We start from the raw sequence: 27,416 nt of genomic DNA, 5'->3' as shown, positions 1-27,416 counted from the left end.
CCACCTGCTCCACGTGGGCTCCTCCACGGGCTGCAGCGTGGAGATCTGCTCCGTGTGGGACCCATGGGTGCAGGGGGACAGCCTGCTCCACCAGGGGCTTGTCCACGGGCCACAGGGGAACTGCTGCTGCCTGCCTGAAGCACCTCCTGCTCCCCCTTGGGGGCTGCAGGGCTGGGTCTCACTCCCCACTCTCCCAGCTGCTACATCACAGCAATTTTTTACCCTTAAATCTGTTCTCACAGAAGCACAAACAATATCAGTCACTGGTTTGGCTCTGGCCAGTGGCAGGTCCCTTTTGGAGCTGTCTGTAGCTGGCTCTGATCTGACATGGGGCAGCTGCTGGGCTCTGCTCAGAGGTTGCTCCTTCAGCCCACTGTTCCTAAAACCTTGTCCAATATAACCACTACGCTATCTTATGATGAAGGTGCTGTTTTTTTTTTTTTTTTGTTTGTTTTTTTTTTTGATCAGGCTTTAAAGTGCTTCTGCCTACCTTTAGATAAACTTTACAGTCAGATAAAATCTCTTCACCATCAGTTATACTGAATTCTGGACAGCCCTTTCTTGTATTGTGTCTCTAAACAATTTCTTAATGTGATGCCTCTCTAAAGCAGCCTTAAAACTGTGCTTAATTAATTTTCTGAAGGAAAATGAGAAGAGTTATGCTGTAATGCAGTAAACGGTGGCATGATGCAGCCATATTTTAATGTCACAAGGGATTTTAATGTACCTGTTAGCCTAGGATCCCACTCTAAGAGTTGGAAGACAAAAATCAATCTTGAGAGCTTATTACATAAGTGAAAGGTGAAATGCTTGGCCTTTTTGGCATTTTATTTTACCCTGGAAGTGTTTTACAGTAAGACTCTACATGGTTGTGTCTTGGTTGGAGCTCACCAGCAACCAAACAACATGGCTGGCTGATCTTGTTGCAGGACTTTTTTGAATTCCCAGCAGAGTCCAAAAATAATGAGTCACTACTAAAAATGAAGTGCGTGTGACTTGCTTAACTCTGCCAGTGCAAGTACTTGAGCTGCCTTAACGTAGTTACATTACTGTGGACGTGAAGGGAACAGGTGTAAAAGGAGAATGAGCTTTCATAGGTTGTGCTTGGCTGGGTGAATGGTGTATGGGGCATGAAGGCAGGTGTGCCTCCTGCACTGTCATTCCCCGGCTTGGCAGCATGTCAGAGCAAATGGGCACCTGAGACTAAATGGAGGGTTAATGCCAACACTCGTGTCAGTATCTACTCTTACAGCTTCAGATTTAACAAAATACGTGATGCTAATTATGTTTTTCGTGTTTCCTCATATAGAAAATGCATTTGAGGCTGAGTACCAGAAGCTTCAAGAGCATAATGAATCCTTGCATGAATTAAGAAAAGAATGCACTGCTAAGAGGTAAAAGGGCCCGTGATTTTTTTTCCACTAGTCCACAATCAGTAAAGACATACTGGTTTGAGAAGGGACTTCTGTTGCACCCAATTCTTCCTTATTGTTGCCCTAAAACTTCTGTTAAGACCTCTCTGCTACAGTTTTTAGTTATCTAAAGTGATAATTAACAGTAGCAAGAATAGAAGCAAAGGAAATGGGCTCTGGTGCAGGTGTAGGTTCTTTACAAGAGAACCTATGTAATTGTAATTTTTGTAATTACAATTTGTAATTTTGTAAGCTTTGTAATTGTTAATTGTTGTAGTCCAAATATGCTTACAATACAAGATAGAACTGAAAATGTTGCTTTGTCCCTTTAGCTATCCTTGTAGAATTGCCTTTTTGAAGGGGGTGGGGCTGATGGGGGTTGATAGCTTTGCTTAAAGCTTTCCAAGAAGCTAATGATTTTGGTTTCTTTTCCCCTGCAGAGAGCTGTTCTTGAAGACAAATGCCCAGCAGACCATTCGATGCAAGCAGTTGTTGTCAGAGCTGTCTTACATCTACCCTATTGATCTGGTAGGTTTCGAATGGTCTAAAATGTATTCTTGTTGTAAACAGGAAGCTTGTTTCACACCTGGAACAAACCTTGCTTTTCTGTAGGATCAAACTTTTCCCTCATATTGCTTTTTACAACCTTTTCTTGGATCTGGTCCTTAAGTTGTAAACCTCACACAGAGAGGACTTATGCCAGCATCATTCAAATAGCCTCAACTATAAGAGTAGAATGTATATAACTACATCTTAATGGATACTTGCCACTTTGTATGTAATTATTATAAAGTAACCTTGACAGTAGGGTAGCTGAACTTTACTAGAGTGCACAAAAACAGATGGCAAAATACAGAACTCCTAAACCTTTTTCTGCAATGAATTAAGGTAAAGCTCTTCCCTTTAAAAAAAAAAAAAAGTTGCTTTTGTTTTTTTAAAATAATTTGAAGTGTTACTAAAACATTATCTCTGCCTGGGTTTCATTGAATATTTAGTTTTTCTTTACAAAACGCTTTGTTGTCATTGGTTTTTTTTACAGACTTCTATTTACTGGCTGTTGTTGTCTCATTCTCACTTTCCATTGTTGGTTTTAAACTTGCAGAATGATCAAAAGGATTACTTTGTTTGTGGAGTCAAGCTTCCTAATTCTGAAGACTTTCAAGGTAGCTGGATATTCTTAACTTAGTTCTTACAGTTGACACTGCTTCTAAACATAATAAAATGAAGTAAACTGATAGTAACGACTGCGGATCCACATTTCTGATTGGAAAGGTTTGGACTGGAAGAAACCTTGCTCATTATTTATTCTTGGAAACTGCCTTCATGCTAGCTAGGAACTGACTCTTAAAATACTTCTGTATTCAAAGTTTAATCAGTGATATGCTGTGGCAGGTTATCCAGAGAGGATGTGGAGCCTCCTTTCTTAGAAATGCTCAGAGCCCAGCTTGTGCTCCTTGCTACCTGCTGTAGCTTATCCTGCTGAGAGCAGAGGGGTAAGAATAGGAAATTTCCAGAGCTGCCTTCTAAACTCAGTGATTCTCGGGGGGGAAAAAAAATGCATTTTCCCAGTTTCAATCTATAAATAGTGCTCAGGCAATGTGCATGAATCTCCATTTAGTTTGTTGCGGTTCCTGATGAACATACCAATAAACATCTTGCATAAATATGACTTAAAACTTCCTGACCTTAATTCCTGCTGTGGTATGGCAGGATTTTTACAAGTCAGCTTCTACGGTAACTTTGCACATCATCTTTTTGCAGAAGCAAATCCATATGCCTGCCTGTGTAAGGGTCATACAGGTAACTGCGTGCATTCACCTGTAGGTGTTGGACATGAATTGGAACTTCATTAAAATCCCCTTGGGAATTTCTTGCTCTTAGTACTTGTTCACTCTGCCAGTCATACGGTTTCTTGGGCAAAAACCTCAATTGATTATCTAACATCCGAGAGGAGTTAATTTGTACTAACAGCGGGTATATCGAATGCTCGAATAATGGAGGAATAATGTTTAACACATTAATTTGTTTTCCTGGTTGCACTTGTGAGAATGAATTCAGTTCTGTAATTCTTGAGAAGGCAGTGGTGTGTGTCTTTTGGCCTGTTTTCAGTTTACTGCTATTAACTCCTCACAAAAGAATGATTTAATTCTGTATCGAAGTCTCTGGAAATACAGTTTTACAGGGAAGAAGTCCTCAGCATTCAAATCAGTGAAATACCGAATTGTTTGACTTGCTGTGTCTTGGTTCAAACTCTTAGTAGAAAATATTATATAAAAAAAAAAAGAAAAAAGTCAGGCATCTCAAGGATCAGTGGTTTTATTTGCAAAAACAGTGTTGCTTCAAAGGTTGAATGTTTAACAGAATCCTTTTTTAAAAGGATTTAACACTTTAAATCCATGCATCATCTCTTGTTGTAGAAGTCAGCATGATTTCAGACATTGTTGAGTATCATTAAAAGCTTTCTTAGAATGCCCTTGGTTATTTGCCCAGGACTCCCTTGTGCCTCAGTAGGGATGACTCTCTTGTGGTGTTTGTATTGGTATGCTCACTTACAAGGAGGAGGGGAAGGAAAAACTGAATCAGAAAGAAGAAGCCTTTACATGGCTGGTATTTGCATGCTAGAAAGGATGTAATTTGAATCTCAAGACCTGTTTATTCCCAGCAGGTGAAGCTTTAAGGCTGCAACCTGAAATGTCAAATTGGAAATGACCCTTTAAAACAATGGGTTAATCTAACTTCTTCAACTTACTGCCAGACAACAGAGCACAGAACCTGGGGTCAGTCTCTCTGCAACTGATCTCTCTAATGAGTAAAGCTATGGAGGAATGCAGCTTTTTTCTGACCCTGGTAATATATGTCACCTGCATATTGAGAAGTGCAGAAAGTTTAAGTCTTGAATTATGACTTGGAATTTTTTTCCCACTTTCCCATCTCTTCTGCACCCTGCCTGACCCAACGAAACTTTGGGAAGAGTAACTTTTAAGCTTCAAAAGTGTAAAATTGGATGGAGGATATGTCATTAGCCACTTTATGTTACCTTTAATAAGAGGCAAAGGGTGAACTGAAAATAATTGCAAAGCAGTCTAAAGTTGTTTCTACTTGTAGCTGTGTGTTATAACTTCTGATAACTTCCTGAAGTGCTGAGTCTGCACTGAGATTCAACTGATTTATTTAATGGATTTTTTATTATTATTGACAGCAAAAGATGACGGAAGCATTGCTGTTGCCCTGGGCTACACCGCTCATTTGGTTTCAATGATATCCTACTTCTTACAAGTGCCACTCAGGTATCCCATCATCCACAAGGGCTCCAGGTCTACAATCAAAGATAACATCAATGACAAACTGACAGAGAAAGAGCGAGAGTAAGTACAACATAGATACTTCTGTACTTCTTTCAAAACAACAAAAAACACCTAAACTTGAACAGTTTGGGGTACTGTGATGGGATACTGATTTTGAAGTTATTTGGTACTGTGTTCAGTAGGTGTGGGACAAGAACTTCTGAGTTTCTGGGAGCTAACTGTAGTCCAGTTTTGTCATTCTACATCTATTGATAGCCAAATGCTATTGATTAGGCATCTAATAATGATAGAAAAACCTAATTAGTGGACCTTGTAGGTAAGTTGTGGCTTCTGATTGGAAAATTTGCCTTTTGTGTTTCTCTCCTGGCTATGGGAATAAACTGCAGACACCAGAAGCAGCCTTCAGTGGGGAGTTGCTGCAAATGCTGTTGTGCTGCTTGATTCACGACAAAATAGCTGTCTTTAGCACGGAGGACTTTTAAATGGTTAGGAAAGAGTTTTGTGAATTGTTACCTACTAATAAATCAACTTAATATTCAATGAAAAATGTGTCATCTGGCCTATAATCATTGTCTTTCAACATGGAACTGGGTTATTGTTACTGTTAAGCTACTCGGAAGCTATCTTGCTGTCCTTAAATCCACTCCCTGAATGCCTCCTGCGTTTTGGCACTTTGCCTGTTTTCCCACTGTCTTTGCACCTGTGCGCTGGAATATGAAAATAGGGGCAATTACTGGTTAAGCTTCGCTTTGTAGCCTGCAACCACAGAACTCAAAGGAATGCAGCGCTGACCAGCTGCGGGAGACCAGCTGCTCCACTCCGATCCTCTCTGTGTCTGCGGGCGGTTGCAAAGTCAGGCTTGCAGCACCAGTAACCTTGCTTGTTTTTCACTTGTAAGATTTGAAAAATGAGTGAAAGAAATGGCTGGAGGAAAATTAACTTGTGGAAAATTGCTGTCTCTATTGCCTCGATTTCTTGATCTCTTTGGGTGCATACAGTTGAAGTGTTTTAGCGTTTATAGCAGCATTTCTTACAAGTCCCAGTCGACATGGAAGGGTCTTTTCATACTGTGCATAACTGGGAGGGTTGGGATGCTTGGAAGTGTCTGATTTCTTTTTGAAGCTCAGTGATCTTTGGCAGGACAGCTGAGGTAACTTGCCTTGAGTTAAGCTGTCTGTCGCAGAGCTTTAACTGTTGTGATGTGATAAAACATGGACTATAGTAATTCTGAAAATGATTTTGAGGTGAGTTATCCAAGAAATCTTTGATACTATTTTAATAACTTAATAGAAAGTTAATGTGTTTAGCTTCAGCTTTACTTCTCTAAGCACATGATCGTCCTCTTGCCTGTTCATCACTTTCAGACGGGTATCAAGCTGGAGCACTTATATCTGGAAAACACATTTCTGAGGAGCAGAGCTGCCTGTGTGTGGGAGTATAAAGATTAAACCAATTTCCTGTTGTCTGAGACAAAGTGGAAGATTTAGTCCTTTAGGCTGGAGCCTTCCAAACCCTCATGACTTAATACTTTATTTCACAACAGTTTCTGAAAAGGAGAAAGTTTGGCTAAGTATATTAATCCCTATTGGGCCATTTACCTGTGTTCTGCAAGATTTTTTCAGGATTAACTCCTGCTTGAGGTCTTCTCTTCCCAGCTATTGGAGAGTCGATCCTGCCAGCTCTCAGAGGACTTGAGTTGCTATAGAAAACCTCAAATGTCTGAACTTGCAGTTTTCTTTCTAAACTAATAGCTCATGTTTCTCATGTGCTCCTAACTGAATAGAGCATAGCAATTAACGTGTGTTATTAAATTTCTTTACTTCAGTAACCTGTCCTTAAACAGCTTTTCTAACTCCAATGTAAACTGTTAAGTAATTACACTGAGGTTTTCTGTGTACTCAGTCTTTATTATAACACATTGCATCGTAATTATTTACTAGATAAAGCATTTGATTTGGCTTCATACTGTTTTCTGGACTTCAGGGTTGCCCTGAATTCTTATTAAGAGATTTTAAAAATTGGGCACTGGGGGGTATAGCTGATGTTTTCATTCAGAAGAAATTTCATCAGTACATGTGTTTGTTTTTAATGTTATACTATATTATGAGTGTATTACTTCATGCATCTTTCAGCTTTCTGCATCAGCTTTTTAAAGTCCTAATAAGCTGGTCAAGCATTTTGAGAGCTTTCAGAATGTAAGTTACATTTGGGAAGTATTTTATCCACTTCAGATCTGTTTCCCTGAACGAACCAGGTTACTTAAGTCATAAGATTCTGGCAGAAGCTTTCAGTTTTGTGTGCTGCCATTATTGTTATGTTGGTACTAAAGACTGTACAAAAAGTAAGAGGCTGTGGTGAAAATTTCTCTTGCATCTGGCCCCATTACTGATGGTGGAACAAGATAGGGAATACCTGCCACTGGTGTACAATATATGGTCTCATAGATATTAGTAGTTATTATCTATTTGATAGCTTTTCTCTCTGTATTCCATTAACTTATTTTAATACTACTAAAATGCTGTAAGTTTTCTCCCATAAATCTGCTTTTGTGACTTTCTGAACCTAGGGAAGGAAAGAATACAACTTTCAGTAAACAGCTCACATTTCTTCAGTGGTCTCTTCGAAAACCTTCAGAGTACATCCAATACGTAAGAGGAAGGAGTACCCTTTCCAGAAGTTCTGGATTCTGAAAGATCTCAAAGAAAATGATGGATACAGAACTCCCAAATTTAAGCTAGTTAGCAGAGCAGCGTGTTCCTCCAGTGACAAACATACTTAATACCTGACCTTAATTCCTTGGTACTTTTCTTGCAGAATAGGAACATAGCACTTCATCTTGTTCTCATAAACCTGGTAAGAATGCTGAAATTAAACTATTTAGGACATGTTCTGATGCTGTCTGTCAAGCCCTGAATTTAACACTTCTGTTAGTCTGCTCCCAGATTTTTAAATAAAGCAGTTTTCAATATAAGAATAAGGGGTGGCATGTCTGGAGCAAGATTGTCTATGTTGGCGTTGCTGCCTTTGTCATAAGGTTTTTAGATAGTCTTCCCTTCAGGTCTCTTCCAGTAATACGAGTTAAAATATTACAAGGTAAATGTCTGCATTTTGCAACCTGGGAGCTACTGCATCTTTTTAGACAGTATTGGTTTCCTTGTTCCTTTTAAAGTGAGTTCAGGAGCATACATTTATGTCATCTGTTCGGGAGCATTTTTAGCTTCCACGTTGACTCAAAGCTACTTGATTTCTTTATTTTATAATTGAAATTTCACATGACTCTTGTGCAACCTGCCAGTTGGAGATTTAAGAATAGAATACTCGTTTCATCAAATCACATTAGACAGCTTGGACGTATGTATGCTTACCAAGGAAAAACCATGCTCTTCAGCGTTCAATCACCTTTTCTTTAGCTTGTGTGTGTCTGGGCAAGTGAAATTAATTTTCAGAGCAATTATTTCTGTTATATCTTTACATTTTTCATTCATACTGAATCTTTGAGACGGTTTTCAAGGACTCTTCTGTTAGATGCCTGTACACACACAGCTCTGATGCTGCATTCAGAGGCTACCTCAGGAACCAAGAAGTTATGTGAAGCAGCTTAAGGAAGAGTGAAGTTGAACATACTGACAGTTACCTGGGGTTTGGCTCCTTGGGGGCTCTGAAAAGCTCAAGCTTGACAGCTTTGATAGTCTTGGGACTGAAATCAAGATTCAGAAGGACTGAATATTGAGAACAGTTTAAGCTGTTTGTCCGGGAAAAAAAATAGCTGTTTTAATTTCTGCATACAGTAACATCATTGAGCAGCAATTGGAGGACTTATTTTGAAGCAAATGTATGCAGACTATGAACATTACTCATTTTTGATGAAATAGCCCTATAGCATAAGAGTGGGAATGGCATAATAGGAATGGTAGGTTGCTTCAAGGTTATCTACTGACATGCCTCGTTGGAATTATGTCTATTCTACACCTTTTTTTAATTATGCTAATTCTCGTCCTCACTGAACACTTTCTGTTGTCATTAAACATAGGGAACATCTATCTTTCATGTTACTGGGTTCTTATAAAAAATAAGATTAAAATTGTTTGCCTTGTTTGCAGCTTAAAGTGATAGATATGATCCTGAAGAAACTTTCTGGATATTTCTTTGATGGGTCATGACCTCTAAGTAGTCTTTTTTTTTTTTTTTTTTGTGGTCAGCTTCATTATTATAACAAACTTCAAGTGTGCCCAAAGATTAAAATTAGTAGTTAGTTTTTATTGTGATGTTTAGGTGGGTATTGCAGAAGTAGTTGAGCCAGGATCATGGAGCACTGCTGGCACCTGGCTTGATCTGGGAACAACATCTGAATTTATCCAACCTCTTATATTATTACATATACTTTAAATTTGCTGCAGTTCTGTGGCTGCCAAAGGCTTTAAAGCCTGGTTTTATTTCATTGCTGTAGCCCGTTTGGTAAGTGGCGAATGTCTGAATAATTAAAACCAGGTCATCTTTCACCAGGCTGAGGCAGTCTTGTAGCAACAGAAGACCGCAGCAGACAGGAAATGCAGGTGACCTTGTCAGATCTTCAGAATGCTTCTGGACTCCTCAAGGATGTAAAGTTATGAGTGAGTTTTTTCCTAAGACAGTTTGTTTATAGCTGAAGCTGACACATGCGAGTGCTTGGCCGAGGGTCTGCAGCCTGGTGTACGGTGAACGTTAACATACTTGCATGGCTTGTTGATTGAGCCTTGAATTCGAACCAGCAGGTTGGTTTAGCCTAGTTTGGGGTGCTCTTAATTGGTTGAAGAGGCCAAGCTTGAGAGAAGTGGAAAAGTTAAGAATAGTTCAGGCCAAGTGCACTTTTAATCTGCACATGTTTAAGCAGTTCATTCAGTGGGCTGGGGTTATGTTTAAGGCATCCTCATTTGCACTAAGAAAGCAAGCTTCCAGTTTTCTGTGTGTGGTTCATCCAGAACTAAGTCAAGCAGTCCCAGTTATTGCCATCTTGAGTTCTGATGCAAAAAGTTGCTCTGCTTAGACCTGAGTAAAGCAAAACTTACATCCAGACCAGTTCTGCTACAAGACTGCTTCCAAATTTCCTATCTTGATGAACTGTGGTGCCTTTTGCTTCAGCGTGAAGAGCTGGATTTGCAAGTAAGAGGAGAAGAGCTGAGCAGGCACGTGGATAACTTTTTGGAGTGTTTGGAAACCACTTGTCGAATGAGCTCGGTCTAAACACGGTCCTTGCTTCTGTGGTCTCGCTCCTGTTTCTAAGAATGTGAAAGCTGAAAGTCAGGAGGTGGTTATTGCCTTGGGTCCAGTAGCTGATAAGCCATTTGCAACACAGCAGTCTGAAAAGTCAGGACGCAAATGAGTGAAGAATAACTTTTCACTGATGCTGACATCTTCCAACTCGACAGAGAAATCTTTAATCATCTTTGGTACTTCAGCCGAGATAATAAAATGGCAGCTTTGGGAAGAAATCTTGGCAAACTTAAATCAGATGGAGGGAGACGGTTTGTTGAGAAACCTAATAGCTGTCAAAGCAGAGCTGATTCTTTGTGGTAGATTGAGTGTGTGTTAAGCATTCGCCTATTGCTCAAAGAATGCTTTTTGCCATGAACTTATCTTGAACTGTATTTGTACGCTCCACATTCTTAGGAATATTTAGCTAGAACGCAGGGTTATTTTATTCTTGATCACCAAAACAATACTTTTGCCTTCATTGGGTCAGCACTTATTAAGGTGCAGCGATTATAAATCAGATCAAGTGCTCCTTAGGAAATGCAGATCTTATTAACACCGGCTCTGGGAGCAGCAGCTTTTGCATGCTTCTGCCCAGTCTGAGAAAGCAGATTTTGTTTACTGCAGTAGATGAGACCACTGACCCCGGACATCTACAGCTGAGAAATGTTTTTGTGAAGACATACTAGTCGTAGCTTACTCCCATTGGAACTCTATCCTCCTGCTGAGATGATTTTTCAAAACATTACTTCATTTTTCAATGAACGGGGACTTGACCTGCTTAAAGTGTCCTCTCGTTAAAAATGAGCCTTCGGTGGCAGGGAGATTTAAAGCCCTGATAGCGGGGTTGTCTGCTCTGTCCTTACAGATAGTCCTCGCGGTGTGACATCCATCACAGAGCGTCTAGCAAGCCTTGAATTCAAGCTGTAACATGTCAGAGATATGCACAATCGACAAAAAACCATCGGTGTTGCTAATTCCGTGGATTGCTGGCTGTGCTTTTTAGGTGTGTGACAGTGTTATTTGCTGAACCAGTAGAATGATACCCTTATATTTTTACAAATCAGTGACTATCTTATCAACAACTGCTTAACTTTCCTAATCTGGGTCTTTGGTTTCCTTTCCTGTGTACAGCCTGTACATATTGAAGCTATTGTACGTTCTCCAAGAGCAAGGTCATGACAGTTACACTTCTTAATGGAAAGATGGCAGTGCTTCTGCTTTTGATTATCTTATTGTTGAGCTATTCAGATAGGCATTTTGAAAATACGCTTCATGCAGTTAAACTGCCAATATGTTTTCCTTTCCCAGTAAACTAATTATCTTTGTATTGTGTAAAGTTTGAATGAGGATATGCTTTTTTCCCTTGGCAGTCTGTATTTTTGTCATCAAGTTTGTTTTACAAGTATTTGTTTTCTCTCATGTAGAGACTAAAAACCATAGAGTAATCAAATCTGAATTCACTTGTGATTCATATTTGTGTCTTAATCTCATCTCTAACAAAGCAAAGTGTACACTTGTAATCTCTTTTTTACTGCCATTTCATTTGACTTTCAGTTTTACGCACCAGGTGGGGATCTTACTTTTTCATTTAAAACTTTTCCAATCACGCTGTCTGTTGGCAGCCTAGTTAGCTGCTCCTTGTAGGCTGTTACTGACCCCGAGGTGAGTTTGTGGCCCTTACCATCGACTGGTAGCTTGATGTGAAGAGGATCCACAGCACTCTGCTGCGCCTCTAGTTGAGGAGTCTGGTGGTGAAGGCAGGTTTGTACTGTGGTGTTTTTGTTCCTTCTAATGAGGACCCTTCCAACAAAGACCAGCTGCCTGGGCATGTTACTTCAGGCTTGTTCCTGCCTCTACTGAAGCTGATAAATCTTCGGCGTAGCTTATCTGAAAAGGAAACAGGTTTTGAAGCTGTGCAGCCAGCGCTTCTTGTGCTGTGGTCATCTGCTGGAGTGATGATGAGTTGGAAGTGCTGGGTATTTTGTGGCTCGTTAGGAACCTGCTTTCCTAATATTTGATCTGAAACGTCCTGGGGAATAGTGGTTTCGAGTGAGATGGCTGCACAATGGTTGCCCTCCTCACTAAAAGGCTCTCCAGGTTTGCTTTATTCTGGTTGAGAAAGACCCTAGCAGTTGTACACAACTCAAGCTTTCTCTTCTAGATACGACATTCCTTTACAGTGAGCACACAGGATGTGGTCAGGTTGGAGGGAAGACGCTACTCCTTCCTCCCTGCCTGCCCCACACAGCCCCCCAGAAGGGGCTGAAGTTGAAACTTAAACTTCAGTAAGTACTCAAATCTTGTTCTTGTACACTCCTCATGCTTCAGACATATCATGCAAGAACTTGTGACTCTCTCAGGCCATTATCTTAGTTGGATTGGGCTATTTAGTTCTATCCTCGTATAGGGCATCCTGTCCATGGGCTTAAGCTGGAAATTCATCATTCTCTGAACTGCCCCATTTTTTTGGTAGTGTGTGTGAGGCACAGTTATTCCCTAGGTCTGATGGATGACTCTCTGCTATCACACCAGGGACTGTTAGAGAAATTACATCAGTTCTTTATCTGTATAATAGTGAATAATTGGGTTTTAGCTGTGTTCTGCCAGCTCTGCTGCAGTCATCTCGCTGCAGCCGTTCTGCTTACTGTCCTCAAAAATAGGAAATGAAGGGAACGAAGCCACCTCAGGTTTGTGATCTGTCCCAAATTCAGTGGATGCACTCGGGTAGGATGTAGTCAAAGTGCAGAAAATATGGTGATGTGAGAATGCACTGACATTGGCTTCACCTAATTGTTGAACCAAATTTCTGATCTTCAGTTAAATAATGGGTAAATACATTGCATAGGAAACATGTAATTAGTATTTTTTTTAGGTGTTTCTGATCTTAAACTACATGTTTTGCTTTTGTTAAGTGTATTGTGTCTCTGACAACAGGCTCTTAGTCTTTATTTTGAGGTAAGCTTTCAGTGAGGGCGTTTGTTCAATTTCTTAAAACATGCCAATATTTCTTCACATTGCAAAGCTAAAATATTATTGGTCCTCAAGCTTCTACATTATTCTGAAATTAATGTTATTGAACACTATTCCAAAACAGATTGAAAATTTCACCTAGATGTGCCAAATGGGATGTATTACGATATGTAAATTGTGCCACGCTTCAGCCTGTGGAAACCAGTTAGGTGGCATGTGTAAATCTTTATTTTACTGATTTCTTCCCCAAAGAGCTTTCTGGAGTAGAGATTAAATTTTGAGACTTCTAATATAATTTGGGATATGGCAGAATGACTGAGCAGAAGAGAATAAAAGATCTAAAACACATGGTATAATACCAAAGTAGAAGCAGGTGAAAGCAGTTAAAAATGAAGCAAGTTCTTAAACTTTAAAAATAGTTTGTATTAAAGACAGGCGGTTCTGGACAATAAAAATTGGCCACCAATATATTGGTACATATGTGATTTTTTTTGGGTACAGAGGAGTTCATAAATCACAGAACACAACTGAAAACGTATTTGGGCTTGAATTCATAAGAGATACTTGAGGTCTGAAATAAATATATGGAATAAGGATTCTTTCAGCTTTCCTAACAGTTAACATCTGACTGAAGCAAGAGTCCTGTGGTGATTTACTGCAAGTTCATCGAAAACTGAGGCTGCAATGTAGAACAGCTAAAGATTAGCTCAGTAACACATACGAGGATATAAAATTAAATGCGATCTTGACGGTTGATAAGCATTTGTCTGAGAACAACTGAAAAAGGCAATTCTTAGTGGGTAGAGTAGAATAACTAGGACAGTTTACTTATGAGTTTTTTTTTTTTTTTTTTAAATCTTAACGCCTAAAATACACAAATTTGGCTAACCAGAATTTTAGCTTTGATTCTGGAAAAATTATAGGTTTATTCAATGCATGACATAAGCAATCTTCACCTTTTTATAGTCATTTTTATTTTTAAATACATCCATGTTCGTGAGCAGTTGGCTGGAGATACAGTAGTAGCAAAGTTCCTTTTAACAGAAGTGATGCTTTTAGTCCATACATCCAAAGATGAGTAAGAGATGGCATGAGGTAGAAAAAAAATCATATTAAAAATAAATTTAAAAGAGAAAAAAGAGTACAAACTGTAGGCATCTCATTTTGAATTGTAAATAGAAAAGGGAAGATCCTTGCAAAAAGCTTTTCTTTTAGCAACACAAAATCCTGGCTGTCCCTATTATGCCTTGATTCATAGAAATAAAGCTGAACTGAATGCTGAAAGACATTTTTTCCTACCCCAAGGAGGGATGAAGTTTATTTAGAAAGAAGCATTAGCGAGGTACAGGCTGGGTTGAACGTACCTTGGAGATGTTAGGTGAGGATTTTTCTGTACTTTGTGCTTTATGGTTAAAAGATGATGTGTTTTTCTCTGTGATGAACAGGTAGTTTCAGCAGTATGGAGTGAAGACTGATGGTCTTGTGGGGCACTTTGTACCTTTTGGACTGGATTACTGCAGGAATGGTGTAGAGAGAGCTTCAGCCCCCCGGACAGGTGCAGCTGGCAAAGGTGTCCATTGGAACTCCTGTCTGCCCATCCTGACCCAGAACACAAATGGCTTTAGACAAAGACTACAATTTGAACCAAAAAATGCAATCTGCCTTGGTTTTACACGGATATTTCTGTTTAGCTGTTTCCATCTTAATGATTCAGCTGGAGTGGAAATGATGGCAACCAGCCACTGTTAGTTTTCCACACTGACTGGAAATGCAGATATTGAATTTCCTTTTTAAATAGGAAGACTTTTAAATGAGAGGTGACAATTTAGAGCCCTGTCTACATTCTCTGTAACTTTAAAAAATGTGGTTCACTGTAGTAAGGCTGTACTTTTCACTTTGGTTTATAGGAAACATAGCTGAATGTTTAAGATGTACACTTCTTGACTACCACATTAGACAAAGTCTCATTAGCACGAAGACAGACTCCTAACTAGTGGCTTCTGAAGAGTCCTGTTAATTGGTGTAGCTGGAGTTGGGTACTTCAAAGCTTAATACCCTTTATAATGGCATTTCTTTACGCAAATATTCAATATCTACTTCTTTTACAACTTATGAGGTGTTGCAGGATCTTTGAAGAATTAAAAATTACATCTGCCCTTGATGGTGGGGTGCTGGTTTTGTAGTTTTGACTTGGAGAAAGAGGAGACTTTCAGCCCGTTTTTATTTAAAAGACTGCCTTGTGGTTACTTTTCCCCATCAGAGTTGCTGTGAACAAAGCACGTAACCCTGGCCTCGCTTTTTCCTTTTCACAGCCCTTTTGGGAGGCTTTAATGAGGCTTAGTACTCTAGAAACTTCCACGTGGAGTCTACGGTGTAAAACAATACCAATGTTGACACTTCACTTAACCACTCCTGTAGCTGCGATTTCTTCCTTTCCCAGCCCTGTTCGTGTGGGCAGTTTACAAGGAAATTAGTGTCTTCCTTGTAGGCTTGCTCTAATCTGTTCTGATCCTTGAACACAAGCTTTGATTTGTCAGTCTCACTTCAGATTCTTACAATGTCTTTGGTTGTGTAGATCAGCAGAACTCTAAGCCTTGACCTCCTCTTTGGGTTTGCTTAACCATTGCCCATCAGCAAAGCCTCTCTACGTGTAAATTGACTAATTTGCTCTGTACTTCAGAAACTCATCAATTCTTGTCCCTAGAATTGCTCAGCAGCTAGCAAAATCCAATGTTACACAGAAGACTTCAGTGGTAAGAATAACAACCAATTTGAATTTTAGGTGCCTTTGGTGGAGAGGAGGAGAGCTGTTCCTTGTAGCCTTCTGACTTCTGCACCAGTCTTTCTAGGACCCAGATTTAGGTGGAAGTGTTTTTTACCCAGCAGCTCATGTCTGCTTAGGGAGCATGACAGCAATTTATAGGGGATGGATTGAAGTAAAGCAGTTGATACTGACTTGTTTGCACTAAGATTCCAGGTGAAGATGAGCTCCTAATTACCCTTGGGAATCCCCCAAGTGTGTTGTAAAGGTAAGGTGGAAGCAGGTCAGTTGCCATCTCTGTCCCAAGCTCTGCTAAAACAAATTAGTCAGAACTAAAAATACCTTGTAAATGCCTCTGTGATTTATTTCTTTTGCTGGCTCCTGGGATAAGTGAGATCCAAAAGCTCTTCTTGAGAATCTGGGAAAACTTTGGCTCTTGGACACATCAGTGTTAGGATAAGCCTCGAGTGTGCTTTGTGGCTGCAAGCATAACGTTCTAGTTCAGCGTGGAAGAAACTGTTCTGTCGTTCTTGTACTTGTGATACCACAATAAAACTTTTGTCCAACGCAACGTGCCATGAAAGGGGAGGTGAGCTATGTGTCTAAAAATGTAATGCATGTGTGTTTTGCAATTTATTATGGACTTGCCTCCGTTCCTGCAGCGTGGTGCAGCTGGGTAACGCTGGTCATCTGACTTGTATCCCAGTGAGTCCTATAAAACAGAGCACATGACTCAAAGGAATTAATGAAAACATTACATTTGTCACTCCTTTAGCATTAAATAAGCAAAACGTGAAACTTCCAGAATAAATGTAAGCTTTTAAGAGTGAGAATCCTCTTTGTTTTATCTTAGATCTTAAAAGCATGTATTGACCTTCTGGCTAAATTCAGTCTTGTGTGCAGTTCAGATAGTTCAGATCACTCTCTTTTTTGTGTTCTCCACCTTCTGAATTCAGAGTGAAACTTTTTTTAATTTGACAATTGTGCTAAAGATTTTCAGTCCCAAAGCTGCCAGCGTGTTCTTTTATCTCTACTAATCTTGTGCTTTTCCCCAGCACAGGGTCTTACTGCTGACATGTCAGGTGTCTGAAGTGGAGCAAGAATAGCCCTGAGTGCACTGGAAACAGATACAGAGACATCTCCAAATTGGTCCCAAATTGGGCTAACTTGTTATAAGTCACTAAATGTTGTGCTTTTATTTCTTTCATCAAGTTTATGTTCTTGAACTACGATCATCTTTATGAGCTACTGTTAAATTATTGTTCAGCTGGCATGTGGCAGTAATGTGCTCTTTCGATACAGATACAGAATGTCTACTGTAAACTCAGGTTGTATCAGGGCTGTGTTTTATGAAGTCTATGCACTAGTGGAAGGTAATATTCCGTAGTCATTAAGGTAAATGTTAACCTATTTTTACAAGAATTCACAAGAGTGAAGAGTGAACTGCGAAGAACAGAAGCTGTTTTGTTTATAACTTCTGCCTGTGCTTGCATGGTGGCTTTGCCAGGAAAGAATGAGAGGATCACAGAGTAGCTGATGGTGGAAGGGACCTCTGGAGATCTGGTCCCAGCCTTTCTGCTCAGAGCAGGCTCCTTGGGACGTGCAGTTGGTTTTGAATAAGCCCAACAAAGGAGACTATGGAGCCTGTCCTGGCAGCCTCTTGCATTGTTTCAGTTTCATCATCCTCAAAGTAGAAGGTTTTATTTTAGGTTCGCCTGGGGAAGCTCACACAGATCCTTCTGAGAAGCTAACTGAGCTGATACAAGTTTTTCTGGGCTCTTTGTTTCTCACCCAGAGTGATCAAGACTTGCACGAACCATTCAAGCAAGGCCAAAGACACCACATTCATCTTTGTGGGACTCTCTCCAGCATGCCCACATCTGTCTGGTGTTGGGAGCCTAGGACTGGACCCCATACTCCAGATGTGGCTCCAGATGGGAAACTTGGCATTTCCCCTTCCTGAGATCTATGGGATTGCCATCTGCCCATTTCTCCATCTGCCAGTCACTCTTCCCAATTCTCTGTCAGCTGCAGAGGTGCTGAGGGTGCCTCCTTGTCCCATCACCTGGGTCATTAATGAAGGTATTTACCAGGATTGACCTGCAGGATCAGCTGCCAGTCTGTCTCACTGCCTCCTTATCTAGCCTGTACTTCATCTCTTTGCCTGGGATGAGGCCACATCAAAAACATCATTGAAGTAGAGGAAAAGCAACACCCACTGCTCTCCTCTAACCCATTGAGTCAGGTTGGTTATTTACCCTTCATAAATTTATGCTGGCTGCTCCCAGATTTCTTGTTCATAGTGTGATTGGAAGTGGGTTAGGGACTCCATAACCTTCCCAGGGCTCCGGGTGAGCTTCCTGGATTGTCCTTCTTGAAGATGGGAGTGACATCTCCTTTCTTCTGAACCTCTTCCATCACCTTTCAGAAGATGATTGAGAAGGGCCTTAGGACAGAAGGAGGAAAAATGCATCTTCTGTGCCAGGGGATGATCTCCATCAACTTTAGAAACCCCTTTAAACTGGCAGCTTACCCTACTGCTTGGTAACTGCTCTCAGACAGTCTGTTCTGGTGATTACACAACAGATATTTGTGGCTTGGTTTTTGTTCTTTCCAGTAAATACATCACACTTATTCTCATCTTAGGTATGTTCTGTTTTAAAGGAGCTTGATGATTTCCCTCCCACCCCACTCAAATGTAGGAATGGAACCCAGGAAGGTAGATACTGGAGGGGAATGGGCAGGCAGATGCCATTCTGCATTTTATTGAGTGCTTTGTGATTATAAAGCTACTAAAAGAGCCATTTTCGACTGTAACTTTTGAGCAAGCATAACTAAAACCTTACACAGCATGCCAGAGGAAGAGATTGAGCTTACAGTCATGCTTTTCTAAGAAGCAACAATTTCACGTAGGGAGCCAAGAGTTAAAGTTGTATTCAATTACGCTCAGTGAAGCACGATGTAAAATGTCGTGGCTCCTCTCCCTTAAGTTTATTGCTTGTGACCAGCCCTAATGAGCAAGCAAGATAACACACAAAGAAAGGAACATCAAAGTTGGTAATATTTTTCTGTATGTCATAAGCGTGCATATGCAAAGACATCCACTGACATTTTTCAAGGCTTTCATGTAGCTTACTGTGTTATGAAAGCTGACAGGAGGATGTATGCAGCTTAGATTCTTTCAAGATTAATTAATGGCAGTTAGAAATGTGAATATTAACAAAAAGGAAAAGAAAAAAAAACACACCAAGACCAACCTGATAAACAGAAAAAGCTCAAAAAAAAGCTCAAAAAGCTCAATCTTCACCACTTCAGCTGTTGGAGATGGTAGTGAGCACCGTGGAGAAGTTTTATCCTCTTTTCTCTACTGGATATATCGAAGGGCTCTGTGTCTAATAATAAAATACGTGGTTCCTATTACTAGTGACTTAATGAAATGCTATCTTATACCAAAACAGGGCTTGTGTTCCTAATGGTGCTTTTATTGCCGAGCTTGGGTGGGTTTTATGCTGTTAATTGTAAAGGTATCCCTTAAATCTAAATCTTCTTTCATCCCTTAAGTCTAAATCTTCCTTCATTTGGCTACGTGTAATTGTAGAGATTGAAACTGATTCTTCTTGATTTGTATTTTACGCTTAGGGTAACGCACGGTGGGATTGTTGTAGCATGTGGTCATTTCAAAAGGGTTTGTTTTCTTGCATGGGGAACCAGCTGGATTTATAGATCTATTAAGCAAGGTGAGCTGGATGGATGCTGTTCAAGGTGATTTTTATATTCCTCAACTTCAAGTGACCTAGCAGGCTTGAAGGTAGCATAAAACTTGAAGCTGACATCTTAATATTTGATCTGCTGCGATTGCGACCTGCTAACCTTTAGCTTTAATGGTGCTATATAATTCTCCTTAAATGCTGCAAATGTACTCTACTGTGGGGCTGCAGTAAAGATTTTCCATTTGATTGATGTTAAAATACACTTTGCGTAATCACCCCTCTGGAGCGCGTGTTGTTTCTGGTAGATATCGATCTCCTGTATTTGTTATCTTAAATTGGAGAGGGACTTTGCTTTCTGATGTAATGTGGGCTTAGTGCAGATAATATCCTCGGCATCTTGATTAGGGGCTGCAGAACGTGGGGTTCTTTAGAAAGACAAAAGTTGGTGTCGTGGTGCAGCTCCTATAAACGTTAAGTTACAGATCCCACTGAAATTACCAGCTTGACCACGGTTGACCTCAACCTCTGGTGGTAAGGAAGAGTCACAAGACAGTCCTCAGAAAGGTAGTTTACAAGTATTAAAAGTTTGAACTGCTCCACTTGAGCAAATAATCCATGCACATAATTCAGCAGAGAATGTCAAAGATGCTTTAGGGTCCACAGGGGTGGGTCTCTGGTTTTCTGCAGCAGTTAAGACCACAATAAGTTGTGTTTCTTCCCCTAAACTGTTAGCTACACCTCAATACTAAGAGCCACAGTTTATTATAATAGAACAGAATTAAACATTAGGAACCGATTTGCATGGGTTGGGTGAGCTATGGGGCTGTAATTCTACTGAGCTTCAGCTGTGTGTGTGAAGCTTGTTGGATGGAGAGGTTTTCCCAACAGGATGGTGGGACGAGAGCAGGATGGGGGAAACATCCAAGGGAGATGAAGGGTTTTATGTGAGGTTTAAGTGGGATGGAGAGCACATGAAGGAGAATGGTGTGTACCGTTTAAGTGTTCCTTTTGTGTGTTGGTAAATGGGCCTGGAAGTGAGCCTGTAAAGAGACTTGTACTCTTTCAATCACAAAATAACTTAATCAAAAGAGAACACCTTTTTCAAAATGATTTTATTAGGAAGTGAGCTAGCCAAATGCAAAAGGCTGAGTACAAAGGAGCAAGGTGGAATCTGATATTGTGCTGCGTGCTTCTCAAGACATGCTTCATTTACTGAGGGGAATGTTGCAGCACTGGCAGGGTCATAAAGCATCTTCTAAAAACCTGAAATACTTCAGAAAACACAATTTGTCAGCTGAATTCTGACATCAATTTTTAAAAGGCTGACTGGAGATGCAAAGGGCTCCTGGTAACTTCCTCTGGAGGGGGTTCGTGGGCAGGGGAAGCACTTTAAATCTTTCCAGTCGTAGAGTCTCTACCTTTTTCAGGTTCATTTAAGCATCTCAATAACTTCACCTTTAATGCTTTTTTTTTTTTCCCCATCAGATTTCCTTTATATCCAAAAGGAGGGGAGAAGCTTCAGTTTGAATATGGAGTGTATCTTCTCAACAAAAATATAGCACAGGTTGGTACACTAAGATATTTTATTTTCAATTAATATCTTCCATCTGCTTAGCGTCAGCGTGGCAGCAATGTGCATCTGCTGGCTGGTGATGCTGTTTTCTACAGAGAACAGCTGTGAACTACTTGGAGGTGTTCTCCAAATCACAAGCTTCACTTGCCTTATTGCTTCGTGCTGAGACTTTCTCCTGCCCTGCTTAGAGAAGGGCTTGCGAGCTAACAATGACTTTTTTTCCTTTTCCAGTAGTAAATATTGTGAGCATACATGCCCTGTTAGGAAAATGGTAAATGTTTTCTGTTACTTTCACCACACTCAGTTCATCTCATTACTGTGTTGTTTAATTGTGTTATTATTAACTACCCTTCTACCTCTATACTTATTTGATAAGAAAAGCCTTGCCAATGTACGACTCTTACATTTTTAAAAGTCCTCTAATCATCCTCACTTTCTTGTTCATATGTATTTTAAAAATCATCCTTTGCTCTGGCAAATGAATGAGTTTTTTTTTTTAATTTTACAAGTTTATGGACTTCTATTCAAGAAGCAGTAATACCTGCTGCCCACACATTTGGTATGGAATTCAGAAAATGGCCAAAAAGCTGGTCTCAGGGGGACCTGTAGAAGCTGTTCAGGCTGTTGCCCAACCCTGGGGCAGGGTCAGCTGCTCTGATTGGTTTGACAGTTTTATTTGTGAAAAATCCACTGCGTTTTTTATACTTAATTTCTCTTTTTTTTCCTTCCCAGTTCTTTTCCATCACTTCTTTCCTGTTCTACCACTGAATTAGAGAAATGCTTTGGGGCTATATCATTTGGTTTGTTTTTGAAGCTTGGATTGCATTTACCATTTTCCAGACTTCTGGTATTTTGCCCGTGTTTAGTGTATTTTGGAAGATAACCTCCAATGGCTCTGAAATTACTTAAAGGCTAAAATGTCTTAAGATGAAGTTAATCAAGTCGTGCTAATCTTGGAAATTCACTTAACCAAGCTGTTAATATACCTTAAACTGTGACTCTTTGTTGCTGGCATTAATAATGGCAGCCAGCTGTTCGCACTTGACTTCCATGGGGAAGACTAGAGGAAAAGAAGGGATTAATACTCCCTTTCCTCCAAACGATTTGATAGCTTTCTCTCTCCATTAGTGCCAAATCGGTGCTGTCCTTAATCTATACTGGTGTAAATACATCAGTTCGTTCAGTGGCTTGTGAGTTGTGATGCTGCTTGCTTTGCTTTTCAGCCTCTTCTGGCTTTTCCCTTTGTGATTCTGTGAGTTTGCTGTTCAGTTGTATCATGCAAGTACTGTTTTATTTCTTAATCGAAATTACAAACTATCCATCGAGCCCAAGCTGGTGGTCTTTCTGTTTCCTGCAGTCTGGGTTAGTTGGCACTTGCACCTGCAGTGTCTTTTCTCTTTTTTAAATCGGAACTGTCTCCACATCACTTCATCTTTTTTTTTTTTTTTTTTTTTTTTTTCTTTTTGACTCGTCTCCTCAGAGATGTTACCACTGACTGACAGAGATCGGTCATTCTGGTTTTGTTCTTTTCCTATTTCCAAAGGACTGTGAACTGTTGAACTCGTGGTCACTCATGCCTGTTGCCTTCCAAGTCCTTGCAGTTGATTTCCAAAAGCACTGGCATGTTTTTAAACTCATAAAAGTAAATGAAGACTTTTATTTAAGTACATATTTGTATTTTAAAAGTTTCCAAGCTTGCATGGGGTCACTGGTGCTGGTACAAGCTGTAGTGGCCAAGCTATTTGAAGTGGTTTGTACAACACCAGTGGTTCACATGTTATGGGTTGAGAACGTATGCCGTTGAATATAAAACCATAATAAAAGTAATCAGAATTTGTTGCGGGGGGGATCCTACTACTTACTTAATCAGGAAAGTGTTACTGAAGTCCACATAAATTGTTGTAGTCACCTTTGCTTTGATATTCTTGGTCAAACATTGCAGCTTCTATACTTCTGCCAAGAGGACGTTGTGAAAGCAGCGTGAAAAATCTGGCGTAGCAGATGGATACTGTGGAAATATATCACAGAAGTTCTGTGCTCAGGGGCTGACTTGATCTGGAACCTGAGAATTGTTTGAATCTTTTGTGTTCCTTTGGAGGCTGGAATGTAAGAGTTGTAGTGTATCTTTAGGCTGCTTTGAGAAAAGCTTCCAGATAGGCTTAGTGCAAGTGAGCGTGAAAAGAATATGTGTATCAAGATTGTTTGGATGGACAGTGAGAGCCGGTCTCTAGACCATCACAGCCTGTGAAGGGATCTTTTTAAGGCCCCAAAGCGTTGGCTTCAATTCAGGGAACCAGTCCTGCAAGCAAAGTTGCTCTGTCGTGATTTAGTCTGGATCAGATGCTTACCTCCCTCTGGCTGCTGGGTGAGGATCAGAAGAAGATGGGAACACCACCAGCTCTAGCAGAGTGCTAAGGAAAGAGCTCAGGTCTCCATCGCCTTTCTTGAATGCTTCATCGAAGTCTTGATCACCAAGGGTGAGAACAAAGAGCCCAGAAAACCTTGAATCAACTTAAATATCAACTTAAATAGCTTCTTGAAAGGATTTGTGTAAGCTTCCCCAGTTCCACAGAAGTTTTCTTGTGTTTTTTTTTTCCCTTCTTTCACCTGGAGTTCTTGAGGCAAGGAGAAATGTGAGTGGGGAAGAAGTGCGACTGGGTTGACGTTAACTAAAATTACTGAAATCAAAACTCTTCTAGAGATAAAGTGGTACTGTTTTGTAAAACAGCAGGATAATAACAATGAAAACCACATCTTGCACTCAGGAGAATTCAGCTGGAATTAGAAGCAGCTCAGTGCTAGCTCGATAGAGCAGTTATTTGGAGAAACTTGCTTTGCTGTTACATTCCGAAGTCAAAACAATGTGTGTTAATTCCGAGAGTTCATAATAACTTCCATCTGTACGTGAGCACAAATTGTTTCAATCCCCTTATTTTCTATTCGTAATATTGAAGCCCTCATGATGTTCAGAGTAGCTTGTTTTGTAGGATAATATTAGGTAAGAGCATAAATTTCCAGTCGCACTTTCAGCTCTTTGACTGCAACCAACGTACAAGTGTGATATTTTTAAAGGGAAATTAATGACTTGTGCAATAATATCCACAAAAAAAAACTGGCAGTGAATTGGATGGCTCTCAAAAGCATTAGGTACTGGGAGATATTGGGTAGGTAGCTGGCCCCACAAACTTGTTAGCTGCTCGGTTAGGGATGTGTGTGGAGTATGAGAGGAAGGTGAAAATTTAACAGGAGAATGGAACGAACTCTTGCATTGGTGTTCACACCATGAAAATCTCCCTTTCGAGTGGATAAATATCAAGAAGCACCGAAGAGTTGAGTATTTCTGTTCAAAGTGAGCACAACACACAGCATGGGTAAGGTAACTCCAGGAGAGTGTTCTCATTTCTCTAAACGTGGCGTGTGTCTCACAGCTCATCTTGATCACGGACGTGGGCCAGGATAAGTTGAGCTGTCACAAGTCCTTGAGCAGCGCTGGTCTTGGTGCTCCAGGCCTTTTGCTCTCAGCTTCTTAAATTTGCTTGCTGGTTTTATTTTTTTGCTATCTTCTTTCTGCATCCCCAGAGTCTTAAACAGCTCAGGCCTGCCTTTGATGTAGGTTCTTCATTGCAGATGAAGAGATGACCTTACTAACCGTGATTTCAGTGATAATCCTCTCGAGGTGAGTCCTTAATCAGCACCCACACTGTCCCTGCTGGAGAAAGCCTGGCCCTGAGTTGTGTACGAGTTGACATTATGTGGCTTCTTTCCTGTATTTGTTATTTCTAACCCATATATACACAACGTATAGCCGTTGAAGAGAGCATGAATCTGCCATCTAGTTCATGAAACTACCAATTCCTTTGGGTGTTCACAGGGTTGCCTCTTGCATGATATGTGCCAGTCACACTATTCCTCATCCAGTTGCAAGATTGCTTAGAGAGGAAATAATTTATAGCTATAAAGCCAGATTCTTCTGGTCCCGGTCAGCTATTTCATGTCAAGAGGACAATGAATTCATTTGCAGCTCTGCATACCAAATGATTTGGTGTTCCAGTGAATCTCTAAAAGGGATAGAAGTTGATTATCTTGTAGGTTTCTTGTTTGGAGTCTCAGCTCAACTTCCCTATAGAATCACAGAATGGTTTGGGTTCAAAGGGACGTAAAAGATCATCCAGCTTCAACCCCCCTTGCCATGGGCAGGGATGCCACCCACTACATCAGGCTGGCCAAAGCCCCATCCAGCCTGGCCTTGAGCACCTCCAGGGATGGGGCACCCACAGCTTCTCTGGGCAACATCTTCCAGCACATTATTGCCCTTTGAGTGAAGAATTTCCTCCTAACCTCTAACCTAAATCTCCCTTCTTTTAATTTAAGACCATCCCCCCTTGTTCTGTCTTTATCTGCCTGAGCAAAAAGTTGCTCTCCATCTTTTTATAAGCTCACTTTAAGTATTCAAAAGCTGCAGTGAAGTCTCCCTGGAGCCTTCTTCTCCAGGCTGAACATCCCCAGCTCTCCCTCTGTCTTCACAGCAGAGGAGCTCCAGCCCTCTGATCATCTCCGTGGCCTCCTCTGGACCCTCTCTAACAGCCCCACATCCTTCTCGTGCTGGGTTCCCCAGCCCATCTGGCTTTAGTGGACAAGACCTTGAAATGACAGCATTCTGTCCTTGCCTCAGCTACTGGCTGTTGAAAGGAGGCTCACAAAACAAACCATTTTTGGACTCTTTTACAACTCTTTATTTCCCTAGGGCTAAGTGGAGGAGCGAATGTGTCATGTCTTCCCCTGGTTCATCACTGGGGCTTGTCGGAGACTCAGCAGTCGGTGGCAGTCAGAACAAACCTCCCCAGCCATCGCTCCCAGCTTTTGTGGAGTCATCTCGGTTTGTACTGCGTGAGTGTTTTTCTGATCACGTTGGATACGTGTTCAGGATCGTCTCACAAGGCGAGGCTTCTCTTCTGATCCAGCCTTGATTTGTGTTGTCTGACAGCGCCTGAGTGATGTTAGGCTGATATTCCTGTCCACATTGGCGGGGTTTGTTCAACCCTGGCCAGCGAATAGTTCTGCTTTCATCTGACAGTCATTAGCAACAGATGAACTTTGCTATTTGACAGGAAAAAATCACTCGAACAATCTCCTGTCAGTTCTCCCAAGGAAGCTTGTTTATTTTCACATCCTTGCGTTGATCTCTAGTGCAGCGAACTTTGTCTAGCCCTCCTTTTTCATGTCCAGAGTCGCTGTGTCCACATGGTGGCAGGCAACATTTACATGCTTTATAGAGATGTTGCTCAGCTATCGCTGCTCTCCTGGGATTTCTGCTCGTTGTTCCTGTAGCTTGTCTAATGCACGAGGTAAGTAACCTTCCCAGAAGCATGGAAGAAAAGCAAAATTCTTCATGTTTGTGGAAAAACTGGTATCTTTTCTATTAGCTGCATGAAAAAAAAAAAGTCGAATGCTTATGTGCTAGGGCAATATGTAAGAAACTGCTCTGAAAATGAGCTCTTAAACATGAAATGAGGCAAGATGTCCAGCTCCTGGCTCCGTTAGGCTATCTACCATGTGAGAAAATCAACTTTATAATAGAAACTATTAAACTTTTCCATGGGAAGTTGAACGGCAGAAATGTTAGGGGTAGAAATTTGTTTTGGCAGTAAACACTACCGAGCAGAAGTGTCTTAAAGAGTTCTGTGGGTATCGGTGTAGATGCAGTGGTTATGACCCCTAGAGCGCAGGATACTGTGACTTGCACACTACATCTTTTATGAGGCCCCTAAACTAGGATCATAAAATGTACAGTTCAGAAAGAATGCACTGTCTGAATCTGTGGCCAATTTAACTGCACAGGGAAAAGTGTTGTTGAAAGAGCACAGGTTGAAGCCAGAGCCGAGTCCTCGTCTCGCAAAGTGCCAAGCATTCATTTTAACATTAAGAGGAAGGGACTGCACCTGAAAAACCACAAAGTACCTTCTCCAGCTGCACAGAGCCAAAAGCTTTTAGGAGAGGTTTCATTCCTGAGAGTCTCGGAGGGCAGCAGCGGGCTGATACCTAGCCAGATCATTTAGAATTGGGGAATTTACATATGTTTTTTTGCAAGCTTGTTGGAAGGCTTCCTTTTTTTCCTTTCCTATCTCCCATGCCAAGATAAAATAGGTTGAAATGAGACTGGATTAGCTGTAACAGCAGTCACCCTTTCATTCAGATGAAAGCCTACCTCTCCTCGCCCGGAGGCAATCTGCAGTGATCAGCGAAGGCTCGCGGAGGAGCAGACCTTGGCTCCCAGCTCGTACTGACCGCAGCACCTGCAGCAGGAGCCTGGGCAGCGTGGTTGGGTAGGAGGATATTGCTGGCACCACCTGCTGTGCCTGGAGCCACTTCTCCAAAATAATTTTGGGGACACATGCTGGCAGGCACGCTCTGTGTGTTCGATCACTCGTGTTCTGCGCAGCTGTCGTCGTCTCT

General features: G+C 40.9%; 1 protein-coding gene across 1 annotated transcript in view; it reads left to right on the top strand.

The window, feature by feature from the left end:
• The window catches only part of UVRAG (UV radiation resistance associated), a 90,485-nt gene that overhangs the window by 41,078 nt on the left and 21,991 nt on the right, over window positions 1-27,416 (top strand). The window contains exons 9-13 of the mRNA XM_032192305.1: window positions 1,310-1,394; window positions 1,853-1,940; window positions 2,515-2,575; window positions 4,612-4,777; window positions 20,876-20,954. Of these exons, the coding sequence (XP_032048196.1) occupies window positions 1,310-1,394; window positions 1,853-1,940; window positions 2,515-2,575; window positions 4,612-4,777; window positions 20,876-20,954 (479 nt within the window). The remainder of the gene's footprint in view (window positions 1-1,309; window positions 1,395-1,852; window positions 1,941-2,514; window positions 2,576-4,611; window positions 4,778-20,875; window positions 20,955-27,416) is intronic.

Source organism: Aythya fuligula, chromosome 1 (assembly GCF_009819795.1).
Source record: "Aythya fuligula isolate bAytFul2 chromosome 1, bAytFul2.pri, whole genome shotgun sequence".
NCBI classification, from domain to species: Eukaryota; Metazoa; Chordata; class Aves; order Anseriformes; family Anatidae; genus Aythya; species Aythya fuligula.
Note: the sequence above shows the minus strand (reverse complement) of the source record. Positions and strands in the feature narration are given on the sequence as shown.